The following is a 12844-nucleotide window of genomic DNA, read 5'->3' on the forward strand; positions in this document are numbered from 1 at the left end:
GTTTCTGGTGCAAATATCTTGAAATAAAACAAAACGAACTTACAAGTAACCTCTCAGAAGGAAATTGAAGCTTGTTTTAAGTCAATAATTCCTTAATATTGATGAAAAAGTAATAGTTTCACTGGTAGATTATTTAACTTATAACACATTTTTATCCATTAGAGAAATTGTTAAAATGTATTAATTGAGTTTGAAATGTTGAACATTTGGAGGAAAAAAAACTCAGAAATTTTAGATTTTTGACATTTGAAACTCGGAAAAGTAAAAAGAAACACCTGTCAGAGGAACTAATACTATTTAAAATTAATATTCAAGAATTACTTAGTTAAAATAATTCTTGAATTCTTACTCAGTATTAAAGAAAAAGTACTGGTTCCACTGGTAGATTATTTAATTTATAACGAGACATTTTTCCCATGTAAATTTTCACCAAAAAACTTAGAATTTCAGAGTTTGAAAAGTTGAACATTTGCTAGAAACTAACACTTTTAAAAGTTATTTACTTAAAACAAGCTTCTATATCTTGCTGAAAAATTAATTGTAAGTTAGTTTTGTTTTATTCCAACTGCGTTAAAACATTTGCACCAAAAACTAGACAAAACTCCGTATTACATGAATTTCTTTCTGAACCACAGCGGCTGAGTGAATCTCGATAGTAATTCCATATTTTTCTTTGAACTAATGGTTGCATCGTTGGAGGCGAGAGGAAGAAGGCACATTATTTAGAACAATCAAATAACAAAACAAAATGATTTCCTGAGTCAATTACAGGTCTCTTTACTGAATACTATATGGAGAAAGGTCACGCCATTACAACACAGCTTCCCTTATTGTCAGTGAGGGAAGCTCATGACAATGAACTTCCCTCAAAGCTCCACTTGACTTTACGATGTCAAGTGGAGCTTCAAGTTCAGCTGACAGAATTTGTTGACAGAACAAATAATTTTGCGCAAGTCATAGAAAACGCGAACTGTTGAACGAAAGTCATCAAGTCCTGAACTTTGGTCCCAGCAAGATGTAAAGAAACTCAAAGATGCGTTTATCTTTAGTCGTATTGATTACTGCAACAGTAGCTGCGTTTTTATAAAATGTAAAACTGCGCAAATTGAAATTAGAAGCATAAATGTGCTTAGTGGAAACGCGCCAGTTTCGAAAAATGTCACGTTTATCATTGACAATGTTTGGGGCTAGGATGAGGTGGGTTTTCCAGCTGAGTCGAAACACAATGTTACCACTGGCAGAAGCGACAACAAAGACGACAGGAAGTAGCAGGAGGATGATGTTTGGCTTTTGGATGTTTTTTGACACTGTGCATCTGGCTTCCCCAGAGCTCTCACAGCATCACACAGTTCATAAAAAAGCTGTGTGTGATTCGAACGTGTTGAATCCAAAGCTCTTCTATGAAATCACAGACAAGTACTTCCTAGAAAAGTTGCTCCTGAGTAGGTTTGTTGCTCCATCACCTGAATAAGACGCTGATGTTTCCTGTGGTTCCTGATAGATGATGAGCACTAAAGCCATGGCTGAATTATAAATATATCTCATGAAACTGTTTATATGATTTTTAATGACTTACAGCATAAATGAGCTTATTTTTAATCTCATTTCTTATTTAAAGGAAATACACCAATTGCAAAATTGTGTTTTTTCAGTCAATCAATCAATCAGGTTCAATTGTCTGGCACATTTCAGTAACAAGGCAGATCAAATGTCTTTACATCATAAAAAGACAAAAAAATACAAAGTTGTAAAACACAAAAAACAATTTGGAAGTGCCATCAATTCACAATGTTGATGTTTCAAATACAGGAAGGTTTTTAGTTTAGATTTAAAGGAACTCAGTGTTTCAGCTGCTTTGCAGTTTCCTAGAAGTTTGTTCCAGATTTGTGGTGCATAGAAGCTGAATGCTACTTCTCCATGTCTGGTTCTGCTTCTGGGGATGCAGAGCAGAACCAGAAGCAGATGCCAGTCCCTCAGAGAATAGACTTTAACATCCTGCTGTTAGTTTATAAATCACTGAACGGCTTAGCACCAAAATACATTAAAGATCTGCTGCTGTTGTATCAACCTTCCAGAACCTCTCAGGTCTTCTGGTTCTCATGTTATTTTTATTTTTGGTACTAAAAGGAAAATCTCAGGGCACGTACAGTGTGTACAGGTCGTGTCGGATTTCATTCTGGTTATTGCTTTTTTCACAGCCTCTTTGTTCTGAATGGAAAGAACAGCTTGTGCCAAAGTGTGTGAACCAATAGCTGGTGTTGTCATGTTCTGCACAGATTAGTAGCAAAAATGTACTGAATGCCAGAAAGTCAGATGTCATTGAATTTACACTTTGAGGACAGGGGATTTCCAGAAGCTTTCATTTTTAATTAAAAATAATCTTTTATTAAAATCTTACATCCTAAGCTGCTAAAGTCTTTAAAAAACATAGAATCTCAACCATAAACAAGTTTCATGCTCTGCCAGTCTTTGTCATTGCCAAACTACAAACAGGAGAAGACCATAGATCTAAAATCAACGATATCAGCCTGTTGAAATTCTATGGAAGAAATCCCAGACAGAAAACTGAAGGGAGATGAGAATTGGAAGGAATATGTTGCACTAAATCAGACACGTATCCATCCGGTTGTTTTCCAAGCGTATGCAGGCAGAACGGTCATGTCGCATTTTATCCGACTTTTCTGTCTTTGAAAACACAAAATATTACCAAGTATTTCTGTCTGTTTTTAATGCAAATATCCTCATACGCTTGAAATAAGAGAAAACTAACTTACAAGTAACTTCTCAGCAAGATACAGGAACTTGTTTGAAATGAATAATTCTTTAGTATTGATGAAAAGTATCAAAAGTATCAATATTAAGGAATTACTGACTTTAAATAAGCTCATATTTGTTGCTGAAAAGTTATTTGTAAGTTAGTTTTTTTCTGGAGAGTGATGTGAAGAATGCCAGATCAACATACATATTTAAGAGAATGGTAAAAGTTAGTTTTTTGAAGAAATATGAAGTAGCATAATGTGAATCCTTACGAATCGTTTTTTGAGTTGATGTTTTTGTATATGTTTTACGTAAATCTATTGTTTTATTGCATTCTTGGGACAAAAGGGGAAGATATAAGATTATTTTTCCTTCTTTCTGCTGCCTTTCATTTTATTGATTTGTATATTTTCCTCTATTGTATACAATTGTTTTGTTTTTAATAAATGAATAAAATATTTCAAGTGTACTAAGATATTTGCACTAGAAACTAGACAGAAATACTTGGAAAGATTTTTTGTTTTTGCAGTGTTATATCAGTTTATATCAGTTGTTATATCTTTTTACTAGTATCTTTTGTGTTACTTTGATTTTGTGACAATATTTAAAGCTTTGAATAACTTTAAACAGCAGCATCCATTACTACCGCTGTAAACAGTGAGCTGCTCAACACGTGGCTCACTTTGGGAACTTAAACCGTTCTGATTGATATTTAATTAGCAAAAACACAAAAATCTCAGCAAAAAAAGAAAAAATCTAAATTGAACATCAAGACCTGTAGCTTTAATGCTGTTTGTCTTCACTTACAGGGAACTTTCCGCCCAACGTGAGACACGACTGCAGCATTTGAAAACCCGGCCTTATGCAAACCCAGAATGCAAACTTCATCAGACAACAACCCTTGTAATTGTGTGTGGTACATAAGACATCCTCTGTGTCCAGTGACCCTCAGATGTTCCAGTGCTGCATGTATGTTTATACTCAAAATGCCACCATTTGTACTTTTGGGTGCACTTTTCATACGTCATGAACAGAAAAAAGAAATCCAACTCCTGTATAGAAATACCGATGACACAATACTACACAGCGTCTGATTTGTACCTAGAAGTTAATCCTAGGTTATGTCAGCTAATTTGCTTCTTTATTAATTAAACATCTTAGATTACAGCCTGAACTTCGTATAAAGATTTGTGACGCTTGTTAGCTGCGAGACAAAGATCTTCACATGACACAGCAAAAAAAAGATCCTGTCAAACCAGTTTTATTATCTGCTTTCTGAGTCAGACAAAAATAGATTTGCATTAATACAAAACATTTTTGTCGAGTCATTGGACTGATCATTGCACAATGGTGCAGAGCATATTTTAAAGGAAAACAGAGAAATGGAAAAGAATATGACATGAGCCAGAGAACTAAGGCCCCGTTTACACGACAATGGTTTCAGGGGAAAACGGAAAAGTTTTGTTGCGTTTGTAGTGCGCACTTACACGAAACCACCGAATGTTTTCTCTGACAACGGCACAGACTGAAAACGGGTTCCAGAGTGCGATGTTTCTGAAACGTACCGTTTTCCGTTGTCGTGTAAACAGAGAAAACGGATCTTTTCTTCCAGAGAATCCCCAGCTCATGCATAGGATGACGCAAAACACAGCTGCTTCCTACAATCCACAGAAGAAGAAACTACTCACAATACTGGTGTTACTGTTTCCCCATTTTAAACACATGCGCACTTAGTTTCAAAGAACCCTGCACCAGCTAGGGGCAGCGAGACCATTACACGTGTTCGATGTGTACCTTTACTGTGTAAACACAGATCGTAATTAGAACGCTGTCGTGTAAACGCCCCCTAAGACGAGCTGTAACAGATAACATAAAACTATATTCACAAAAAATATTTAAAGGCTATCACACATAAAAGACGATGTGGATCGTCCACATAGCTCATTGCAATCCAACTTCAAATGTGTCAAAAATGTCGAGAATATGCAGAAAAAGACGGCGCAAAGGTCAGTCTTTAAGAAAAGGTTCCTAAAGAGGTTTAAGGAATATTTTAAACAGGTTTCAACAACTCTGATGTGCACTTTGTAAACCAAACTGCATTGGGTTAGGGTGCTTGAATAATTAAAAATCTTGTAAAATAACTTTTGAACAACCTCCAGAAGGCTTTGGGAGCTCCGTGGGCGACTTTATAAACAGACTTGGTGATCTTTCAGCAAAATTCAAAAGAGGAGATTTGCATTCAAAACTTTTGCATATTGTTTACATTTGAACTCATTTTGACATCAGGTCTCAGTTCAGGACGGTGTAGTGTGATGCTTTATTTGTCTGTGTGTTGATATGAATGAAAAGTAATTCATTTTCAGTTTTTAAATCAGTGCAGCAGTTCAGATTCCACCTCGTCCACATATGTCTAAAATTGACCCTGGCTCTCAAATAATGCAGTCGAGTTTAATCATTTAAACTGGTTAAAGTTCCCCATCTAAAACCCCCCCAGCAGATTGCATAATTCACTCCCCTTTAACGATGAACTATTTCTGCCCTGTGAGATTTAAATAGTTCCTATCATTTTTTTCATACCACTAAAGAAAGCATTGTTTCCATTTCTTCCCTCCCCTTTTAAAACATCCAACCTACAGGGAGGTGATGCAAATAATTCGAAAGTGGTAAAACAGGTTGGTCAACTTGCTCTGATGATGGAGTCGATCATTTAAAAAGCAACAACACACACCACGTTTCTCATACTCCGGACCCAACAGCTGAATACGGGTCTACCAGCAGAAATAAAGTAAGAAGTCTTCTCTTTTATTATTAAAACTGCTGTATTATTATTCTTACGTTGTGAACTTGCCCTTCCTGAACCATCTCTTTATTGTTGTGTTGTTTTCATAATTTTTTACCTTTGTGTGCACGCTGCCATTTACCATTAACTTGTTACTGGTATACTTGAATTTTTAGATTATTACTTGTACTGTATGACCATTCTACCGATCCCTATTATATTTGATCACATTATATATGTTTTATCTGTTTCTGATGCTTCTACAACAAAGACATAAAGCATAATATAAAGTTGTATTTTTATGTTATATATTAAACAGTGTACATCTTAACACATAAAATACAACAAAATGTTCAGTTAAATATAACTCTTAGCCATATTTCTTCTTGGTAATGCATGAAAAATAATTGCTTATAAATAAGCCAGAAACTTTTGAGATCTTGTCATATTTTTTAAAGAGTACTGATGCTTTATTTTCCCAATGTCTTTTCCCTGAATGCATAAAGTATTTTATGCCATTCTCATAATTCTTTTTTTATTTTAAATTAAACTCGGTCACAAGAAGTGATGGTGTTGCTTCTTGTACTCACAAACAACCCTTATTTTTTCTGTTAGAGCTGACATGAAGCTGGGTTTGCTGGTGGTGCTGGTCCTGGCAGCAGTGCTGCCCAACCTTTCTGAGAGTCGCATTGTGTCCAAATGCGAGCTGAAGGACAAACTTGCAGAGGCAATCAACAAGACGAGAGGGCCAGATGAGGTTACGGAAGAAATCTTGGCAGAAAGTAAGTTATATAGTTACATTTCATGACAGTAACTTGTGGTTAAGACTTATTTACTCCACAGAAAAAATCACTTGAAAAAATAGATTTAGGAAAAAAATGGCATTTGAAAAAGCAATAAGATGCTTTCTCAGTTCCACATAAAACTGTTTTAATAAGGTTCTCTTACTTTTGGGAAACAAGTCTGAAATTTATGCAAGACATGTTGTCTTACTTCAGTGGTTCCCAAAGTGTGGGGCGCGCCCCCTGAGGAGGCACCGCGCCATTGCACAGGGGGGCGAGCTGTTCATGTTTTAACCCCATTTTGCACAGAAGCTTTTTTTTTAAATGTATTGATGATAGCAAAGTTGAATATTGTTACAAATAACAAAAAAAAAGTTTGAAATAACATTGACAGCAAAGAAAACTTCAGTATAGAACTAAAAAAACAGTTGCACAAAAGTGTTTCACTGTAAAGATGGTTTGTAGTTTGTTTTGTTGCAACCTGAAGTCTGAAATAAACTTCAGTGGAGTTTGAAAAAAAAATGTGTGTGTAGGTTTATGTCTGGTTCAACGATGTGTGTGGCCAGTTGATTTTTTTTTTTCAGGGGGATTTTATTGTAATCCAGTGGTCCCCAAACTACGGCCCACCTCCACATTTGGTCCGGCCCCCTGAACAATACCAGAGAGCATTCAGATTTTTTTTTCATATACCGTATTTTCCGTACTATAAACCGCTTATATGTGGTCTTTTCTTCAACCACCAGGGGGCTCTTTAGCAGGAAGTGAATCATTGGAAGTCAAAATTGGAAATAAAAGAAGAAAGTGGCCATTAAAACGGAATTAGGTTTTAATAGGGAATAGAAATTTGAGAATGTTGTTGATCAGTTAAATAGCATTGAGGGGAAAAAGAAGATTTTTCGTTTTTTTAAATAATACTGGGATCATTATGAGAATTTGCGGTATAGATATTAGGATCCAGTAGATGGCAGTAGTGCAACAATAATGGATGCAAGCTGCCGTTGAAATCTAAAGAAGCAGCAGAAGAAGAAGAAGCAGAAGAAAGCGCCCATCTTCATTTAGCCCATGCTAGTAGCAGACACGAAGGATCAGTACTTTTACTGTTACAGTTACCGTTCGGAAACTACCGTAATCAGTTCAGTTAAATCTGAACTTGGCAACTTTTTATTTTTCAACCATAATAAATGTGATATTCAATTGGCCTGTTATGACTCAAATTTTGGGTGACCGCCCCCCTCTGCTGCTGCTGCATCGTGGAAAACCTGGAGCGGCAGAGATATCTGCGGTTTATATGTGTATGTTTACTGGTTTTTAAAAAAAAAAACCACAACTTTGTGGTTGTGGCTTATAGTCCGGTGCGGCTCATAGTTCGGAAAATACGGACTATAATCCTTCCTGGATTTTTTCTGTGAAGAACCCAGAGAGGGTTATTTGGTTATTATTTATTTCATTAATAGTGTTATTATTTATATCCTGACTTTTGTTCTGTGAAGAACCCAGAGAGGGTTATTTGATTGTGCTTTCTGGAAAACAATACATTTTTACATTTAGGCCCTCCTGCAATTGTCACACTTTTTCTGTTACAAACTGACTCCGGTCCCCCAGCAGAGAAAGGAAAAGTTATGTGGCCCTCACAGGAAAAAGTTTGGGGACCCCTGTTGTAATCCATAGGGGGCCCCAGAAGAAAATCTTTGGGAACCACTGGCTTTCTTCATATTTCCCACCAAACAGTGGCATGACATTTAGTACCCACAACACTTTTAAGCAAATCAAAAATATATTATGTAATAATTGCCCCTTTCAGATCATTGTTCTTCTGTAAACACACATCCACACCCTTTATCCTTTTACAAAGTCGATCTGTCGGCCTTTATATGATGTGCTTTCTGTGATTGGAGAACCAAAGATTCTTGACTCCTTCGTTTGATGTGTGGGGTATCCCAGAGTGCTGAGCTCTATGTCACAATCCTAGCACTGGCAAATTACTGCAGACGATTAAATACAAGAAAAGTTGTTGTGTACCATCAACATATTGCCATATACTTGAATGTATTTCTCAAATCAGACAGACAATGGAAGATCATGAGTTACCTCTGGTCTGTGTGTGCATGTATTTCACAAAACAAAAGGGTGATCTGAAAGGGGCTGGAAAAGTCATGTTAAATACCATCCTTCTGATCTGCTTTTCTTTTTCCTTTTGTCTTTGTGTGCCATCTTCCTCACCTTGCATGACTGGTTTGCTCTAGTTATCTGTGAGGTCAACAGGAGATCTAATTTGAACACCAGCCTGGTAAAGACGACGGACTTTCGCCATCCTCTGACTTCAAATGTCACATCTGGTAGAAGACACAAGAGAGAAGCCTCTTCCAGAGGGAGGCACCACTCAGAGGAGTCAGATAGTCATGAGGAAAACATGATTCGGGAAAGGAAGACAAAGAAACACCATGAGCACAACAGCGATGAAGATAGCTTTGAGAGCAGTGAGGAAGTTGAAGAGGTCTCAAATCCAACTGCAGCAGCTCCTGGAAATTCAACGGCAGCTCCTGGAAATTCAACTGCAGCTCCTGGAAACAACAGAAGAAAGCGTGGAGCCCATGACGATAGAAGAGACCACTCATGGGAAAGAAGGGGAAAGGGCAAAGGAAAGTCTCATGAGAGAAAGAGGGGACATGATAGCAGCGAAAGTGAGGACATGAGCAATGAGGACAGCCATGAGACAAGTGAAGAAGTGCCATCAAATCCAACTGCAGCTCCTGGAAATCCAACTGCAGCTCCTGGAAATCCAACTGCAGCTCCTGGAAATTCAACTGCAGCTCCTGGAAACAACAGAAGAAAGCGTGGAGCCCATGACGATAGAAGAGACCACTCATGGGAAAGAAGGGGAAAGGGCAAAGGAAAGTCTCATGAGAGAAAGAGGGGACATGATAGCAGCGAAAGTGAGGACATGAGCAATGAGGACAGCCATGAGACAAGTGAAAAAGTGCCATCAAATCCAACTGCAGCTCCTGGAAATCCAACTGCAGCTCCTGGAAATCCAACTGCAGCTCCTGGAAGTTCAACTGCAGCTCCTGGAAATTCAACTGCAGCTCCTGGAAACAACAGAAGAAAGCGTGGAGCCCATGACGATAGAAGAGACCACTCATGGGAAAGAAGGGGAAAGGGCAAAGGAAAGTCTCATGAGAGAAAGAGGGGACATGATAGCAGCGAAAGTGAGGACATGAGCAATGAGGACAGCCATGAGACAAGTGAAGAAGTGCCATCAAATCCAACTGCAGCTCCTGGAAATCCAACTGCAGCTCCCGGAAATTCAACGGCAGCTCCTGGAAATTCAACTGCAGCTCCTGGAAACAACAGAAGAAAGCGTGGAGCCCATGACGATAGAAGAGACCACTCATGGGAAAGAAGGGGAAAGGGCAAAGGAAAGTCTCATGAGAGAAAGAGGGGACATGATAGCAGCGAAAGTGAGGACATGAGCAATGAGGACAGCCATGAGACAAGTGAAGAAGTGCCATCAAATCCAACTGCAGCTCCTGGAAATCCAACTGCAGCTCCCGGAAATTCAACGGCAGCTCCTGGAAATTCAACTGCAGCTCCTGGAAACAACAGAAGAAAGCGTGGAGCCCATGACGATAGAAGAGACCACTCATGGGAAAGAAGGGGAAAGGGCAAAGGAAAGTCTCATGAGAGAAAGAGGGGACATGATAGCAGCGAAAGTGAGGACATGAGCAATGAGGACAGCCATGAGACAAGTGAAGAAGTGCCATCAAATCCAACTGCAGCTCCTGGAAATCCAACTGCAGCTCCCGGAAATTCAACGGCAGCTCCTGGAAATTCAACTGCAGCTCCTGGAAACAACAGAAGAAAGCGTGGAGCCCATGACGATAGAAGAGACCACTCATGGGAAAGAAGGGGAAAGGGCAAAGGAAAGTCTCATGAGAGAAAGAGGGGACATGATAGCAGCGAAAGTGAGGACATGAGCAATGAGGACAGCCATGAGACAAGTGAAGAAGTGCCATCAAATCCAACTGCAGCTCCTGGAAATCCAACTGCAGCTCCCGGAAATTCAACTGCAGCTCCTGGAAATTCAACTGCAGCTCCTGGAAACAACAGAAGAAAGCGTGGAGCCCATGACAATAGAAGAGACCACTCGGGGGACGGAAGAGGAAAGGGCCAAGGAAAGAAGGGACATGATAGCAGCGAAAGTGAGGACATGAGCAATGAGGACAGCTCTGAGAGCTATGAGACAACTGCAGCCTCTGCCTCTTACGGTATCTTCCAGCTGAGTGACGGCTATTTCTGTGATTCCGGTAACCATTTGTCCAGAAATCTCTGTCAGAAGTCCTGCACTGGTGAGTTTATTACACCGAAACAAATAAAAAACAAAGAATCAACTCACTGCCCACCTGTTATGTTATTAATTGTTCCTTTTCCCCTTTTAAGACTTCACCGATGATGACATAACAGATGACATTGAGTGTTTCTTGACGGCATTCTTTGATGGGTAAGCCAAAATACAGAACATCTATCTATACATTTGTTTTGTTCCTTACTTTATTAGTTCAATAGTCGTTGAGTACACTAAAACACTTAGTCATTGATTTTATATCCATATTAAAATTTGCAGTTGTACCAGCGGTGATGCTTGGTACAACTTCGCTACAGCCCTGCACTCGGGTATAAAACCATCTCACTCAGACACATGTCCATTCCCAGTGGAAGTCAGGAACTGCAATAGCGACCGTGACGAGCATTAATCGATGGCGTTACAGCGCAGACACAGAGTGCAATGACTCTCCTCCGCTCTGACTATTGGTATACTGCAGAACAGGAAGCCGGAGGGGCTGATGGCAGCATCACTGCTTGCTCAGGACAAAGTCAGGTTGGCAGTGCCAATAACACTGCAAAGTTTTTTTGGCATTAAAATCTCTGACACCAGTAACATTTTGGTAGATTAGTCAAAACCAGTGTTTTTTTTTTTTTTAAAGTCACTTCAGGTTCTGAAAAATTTCTAAATATAGTGACAAAGTTGCTAAGTTGGCAACAGTTCTTCTCTTGTCCTGACCTCACCTTGCTACCCCTGTTGTCCTCTCAACCCCACACTGGACCCTGCTGTGTCCCTTGGCTCCGCCCACTGCATCTCTTGGCTCCGCCCACTTTGGTGGACTTTTTCTAAATTTGTCAGGTTATCCTAGCCCATCAGATTATGCTTTCTCAGGCGGATTAGTCATGTTAAAACGGACTGCTGCATAGTATTTTTAGATGATTTTGAATGCTTTCTAAATTCTGTATCTACGTTAATAATTACATACATTTGTATGTATGTGTCAGAGTTGACACCTATTAAACACAGCACATAACACAGGAAAGACAAGAGAAAGTTAGATTCTTAATACTCGCGAGGAGAACAGACAGAGATGTGCTTTCAGTTACAAATCTCCAACTGCTCTGAAGCACATTTGCCTGCCCCTCTCTTTTTATTGTCTTTAGGATCCCTAATCACAGAGAGCGCTGTAACTCTAAAGGGAGGGGGAAAACACTTCATCACACAGTCACAGCGCCAAGATTATCACTAACTAACAACACAATCTATCTCGCACTAGCTTATCCAGTTCCTGACCCAGGATCAAGCAGGACAAGTTGTACATCTTCACGGCGACGGTTTTATAGCTATCTAAGAGGTCAAAGCAGGGCATTCTGTGAAGAGCTGCTGTCACTGCTCTTCTTCAGGGAGGCCTTCTTTGAAAGCAAGCCAGAGTTATTAACAATACAGAAACATTCCTTAAAAGAGTACATAAACTAAGAACATATAAAACAGTATAACAAATAGTTGATAATAATACAATTTACCTAACAGTATGCAATGTGCAAACACTAATAGATATGTTTTAAAAGAAGTTAACAACCCCTATAAGATTGTTTTCCTCATACTGTACTGATAATTATTATTGCTTTACATTGTAATGAAAAGTATAACAAAACACAAGTGCCAGAAAAAACAAAAGGCTAGCTGTTAATCTATTCGTTCTGCTTTTTGAGTAGTTTTTAAGATGTCTGTTTTTGATTACGCAGGTATCTTCGGAGGTCCCACTCTCACCAATGTGAAGATGAAGCAGGAACGTTCCTCCAAGATTGCTCCTAAGTGTCTATGAGAGCACATTTTCTTCCACCTGGTGTACTCCCACTGCGGGTTGTAGATCGCTGAATTGAAGCATTGCTCTCTTTTTTGTTGACTATCACAGCAATACCTTTTCATCAATTATTTTCTTAAAGATAACAAAAAATGTTTTGTTGGATTTAGGGCTTACAGTGGATGTTTGAAAACCTTATGATTTAAGTAACTTGTGATTTATAGCAGCGTCTTTATAATAAAGGTGAAAAATGATGTGAGTGTAACTGACTATCTATAAACAGTTCATATAATATCTATCATCTATTTCGTGACTGATCACGTTTTAGATACACCAATAGGACCTGGTGACGTTTATCCAAAATGTAACATGTAAGGTGTATAATAAAAAATGCTCTAAAA

General features: G+C 38.7%; 1 protein-coding gene across 1 annotated transcript; it reads left to right on the plus strand.

The window, feature by feature from the left end:
- The first annotated feature begins 5407 nt into the window (after window positions 1–5407).
- On the plus strand, window positions 5408–12844 carry LOC106933634 (uncharacterized). The gene is made up of 5 exons (XM_088005751.1): window positions 5408–5542; window positions 6152–6318; window positions 8562–10664; window positions 10756–10816; window positions 12385–12844. Exons 2-5 carry the CDS (start codon window positions 6159–6161, stop codon window positions 12452–12454), a joined length of 2394 nt encoding a protein of 797 aa, XP_087861877.1. The 5' UTR covers window positions 5408–5542; window positions 6152–6158; the 3' UTR covers window positions 12455–12844.

This window comes from Poecilia mexicana, unplaced genomic scaffold (genome assembly GCF_051168715.1).
Source record: "Poecilia mexicana isolate PSO_F unplaced genomic scaffold, ASM5116871v1 scaffold_1, whole genome shotgun sequence".
NCBI classification, from domain to species: Eukaryota; Metazoa; Chordata; class Actinopteri; order Cyprinodontiformes; family Poeciliidae; genus Poecilia; species Poecilia mexicana.

Bases quoted from the DNA above. Each gene is read 5' to 3' on its own strand.
- LOC106933634 (XM_088005751.1), top strand. From the start codon at position 6,159: ATGAAGCTGGGTTTGCTGGTGGTGCTGGTCCTGGCAGCAGTGCTGCCC. The intron at 6,319-8,561 runs GTAAGTTATATA...GGTTTGCTCTAG, and splicing joins GGAAGAAATCTTGGCAGAAA to TTATCTGTGAGGTCAACAGG. The intron at 10,817-12,384 runs GTAAGCCAAAAT...TTGATTACGCAG, and splicing joins TTGACGGCATTCTTTGATGG to GTATCTTCGGAGGTCCCACT.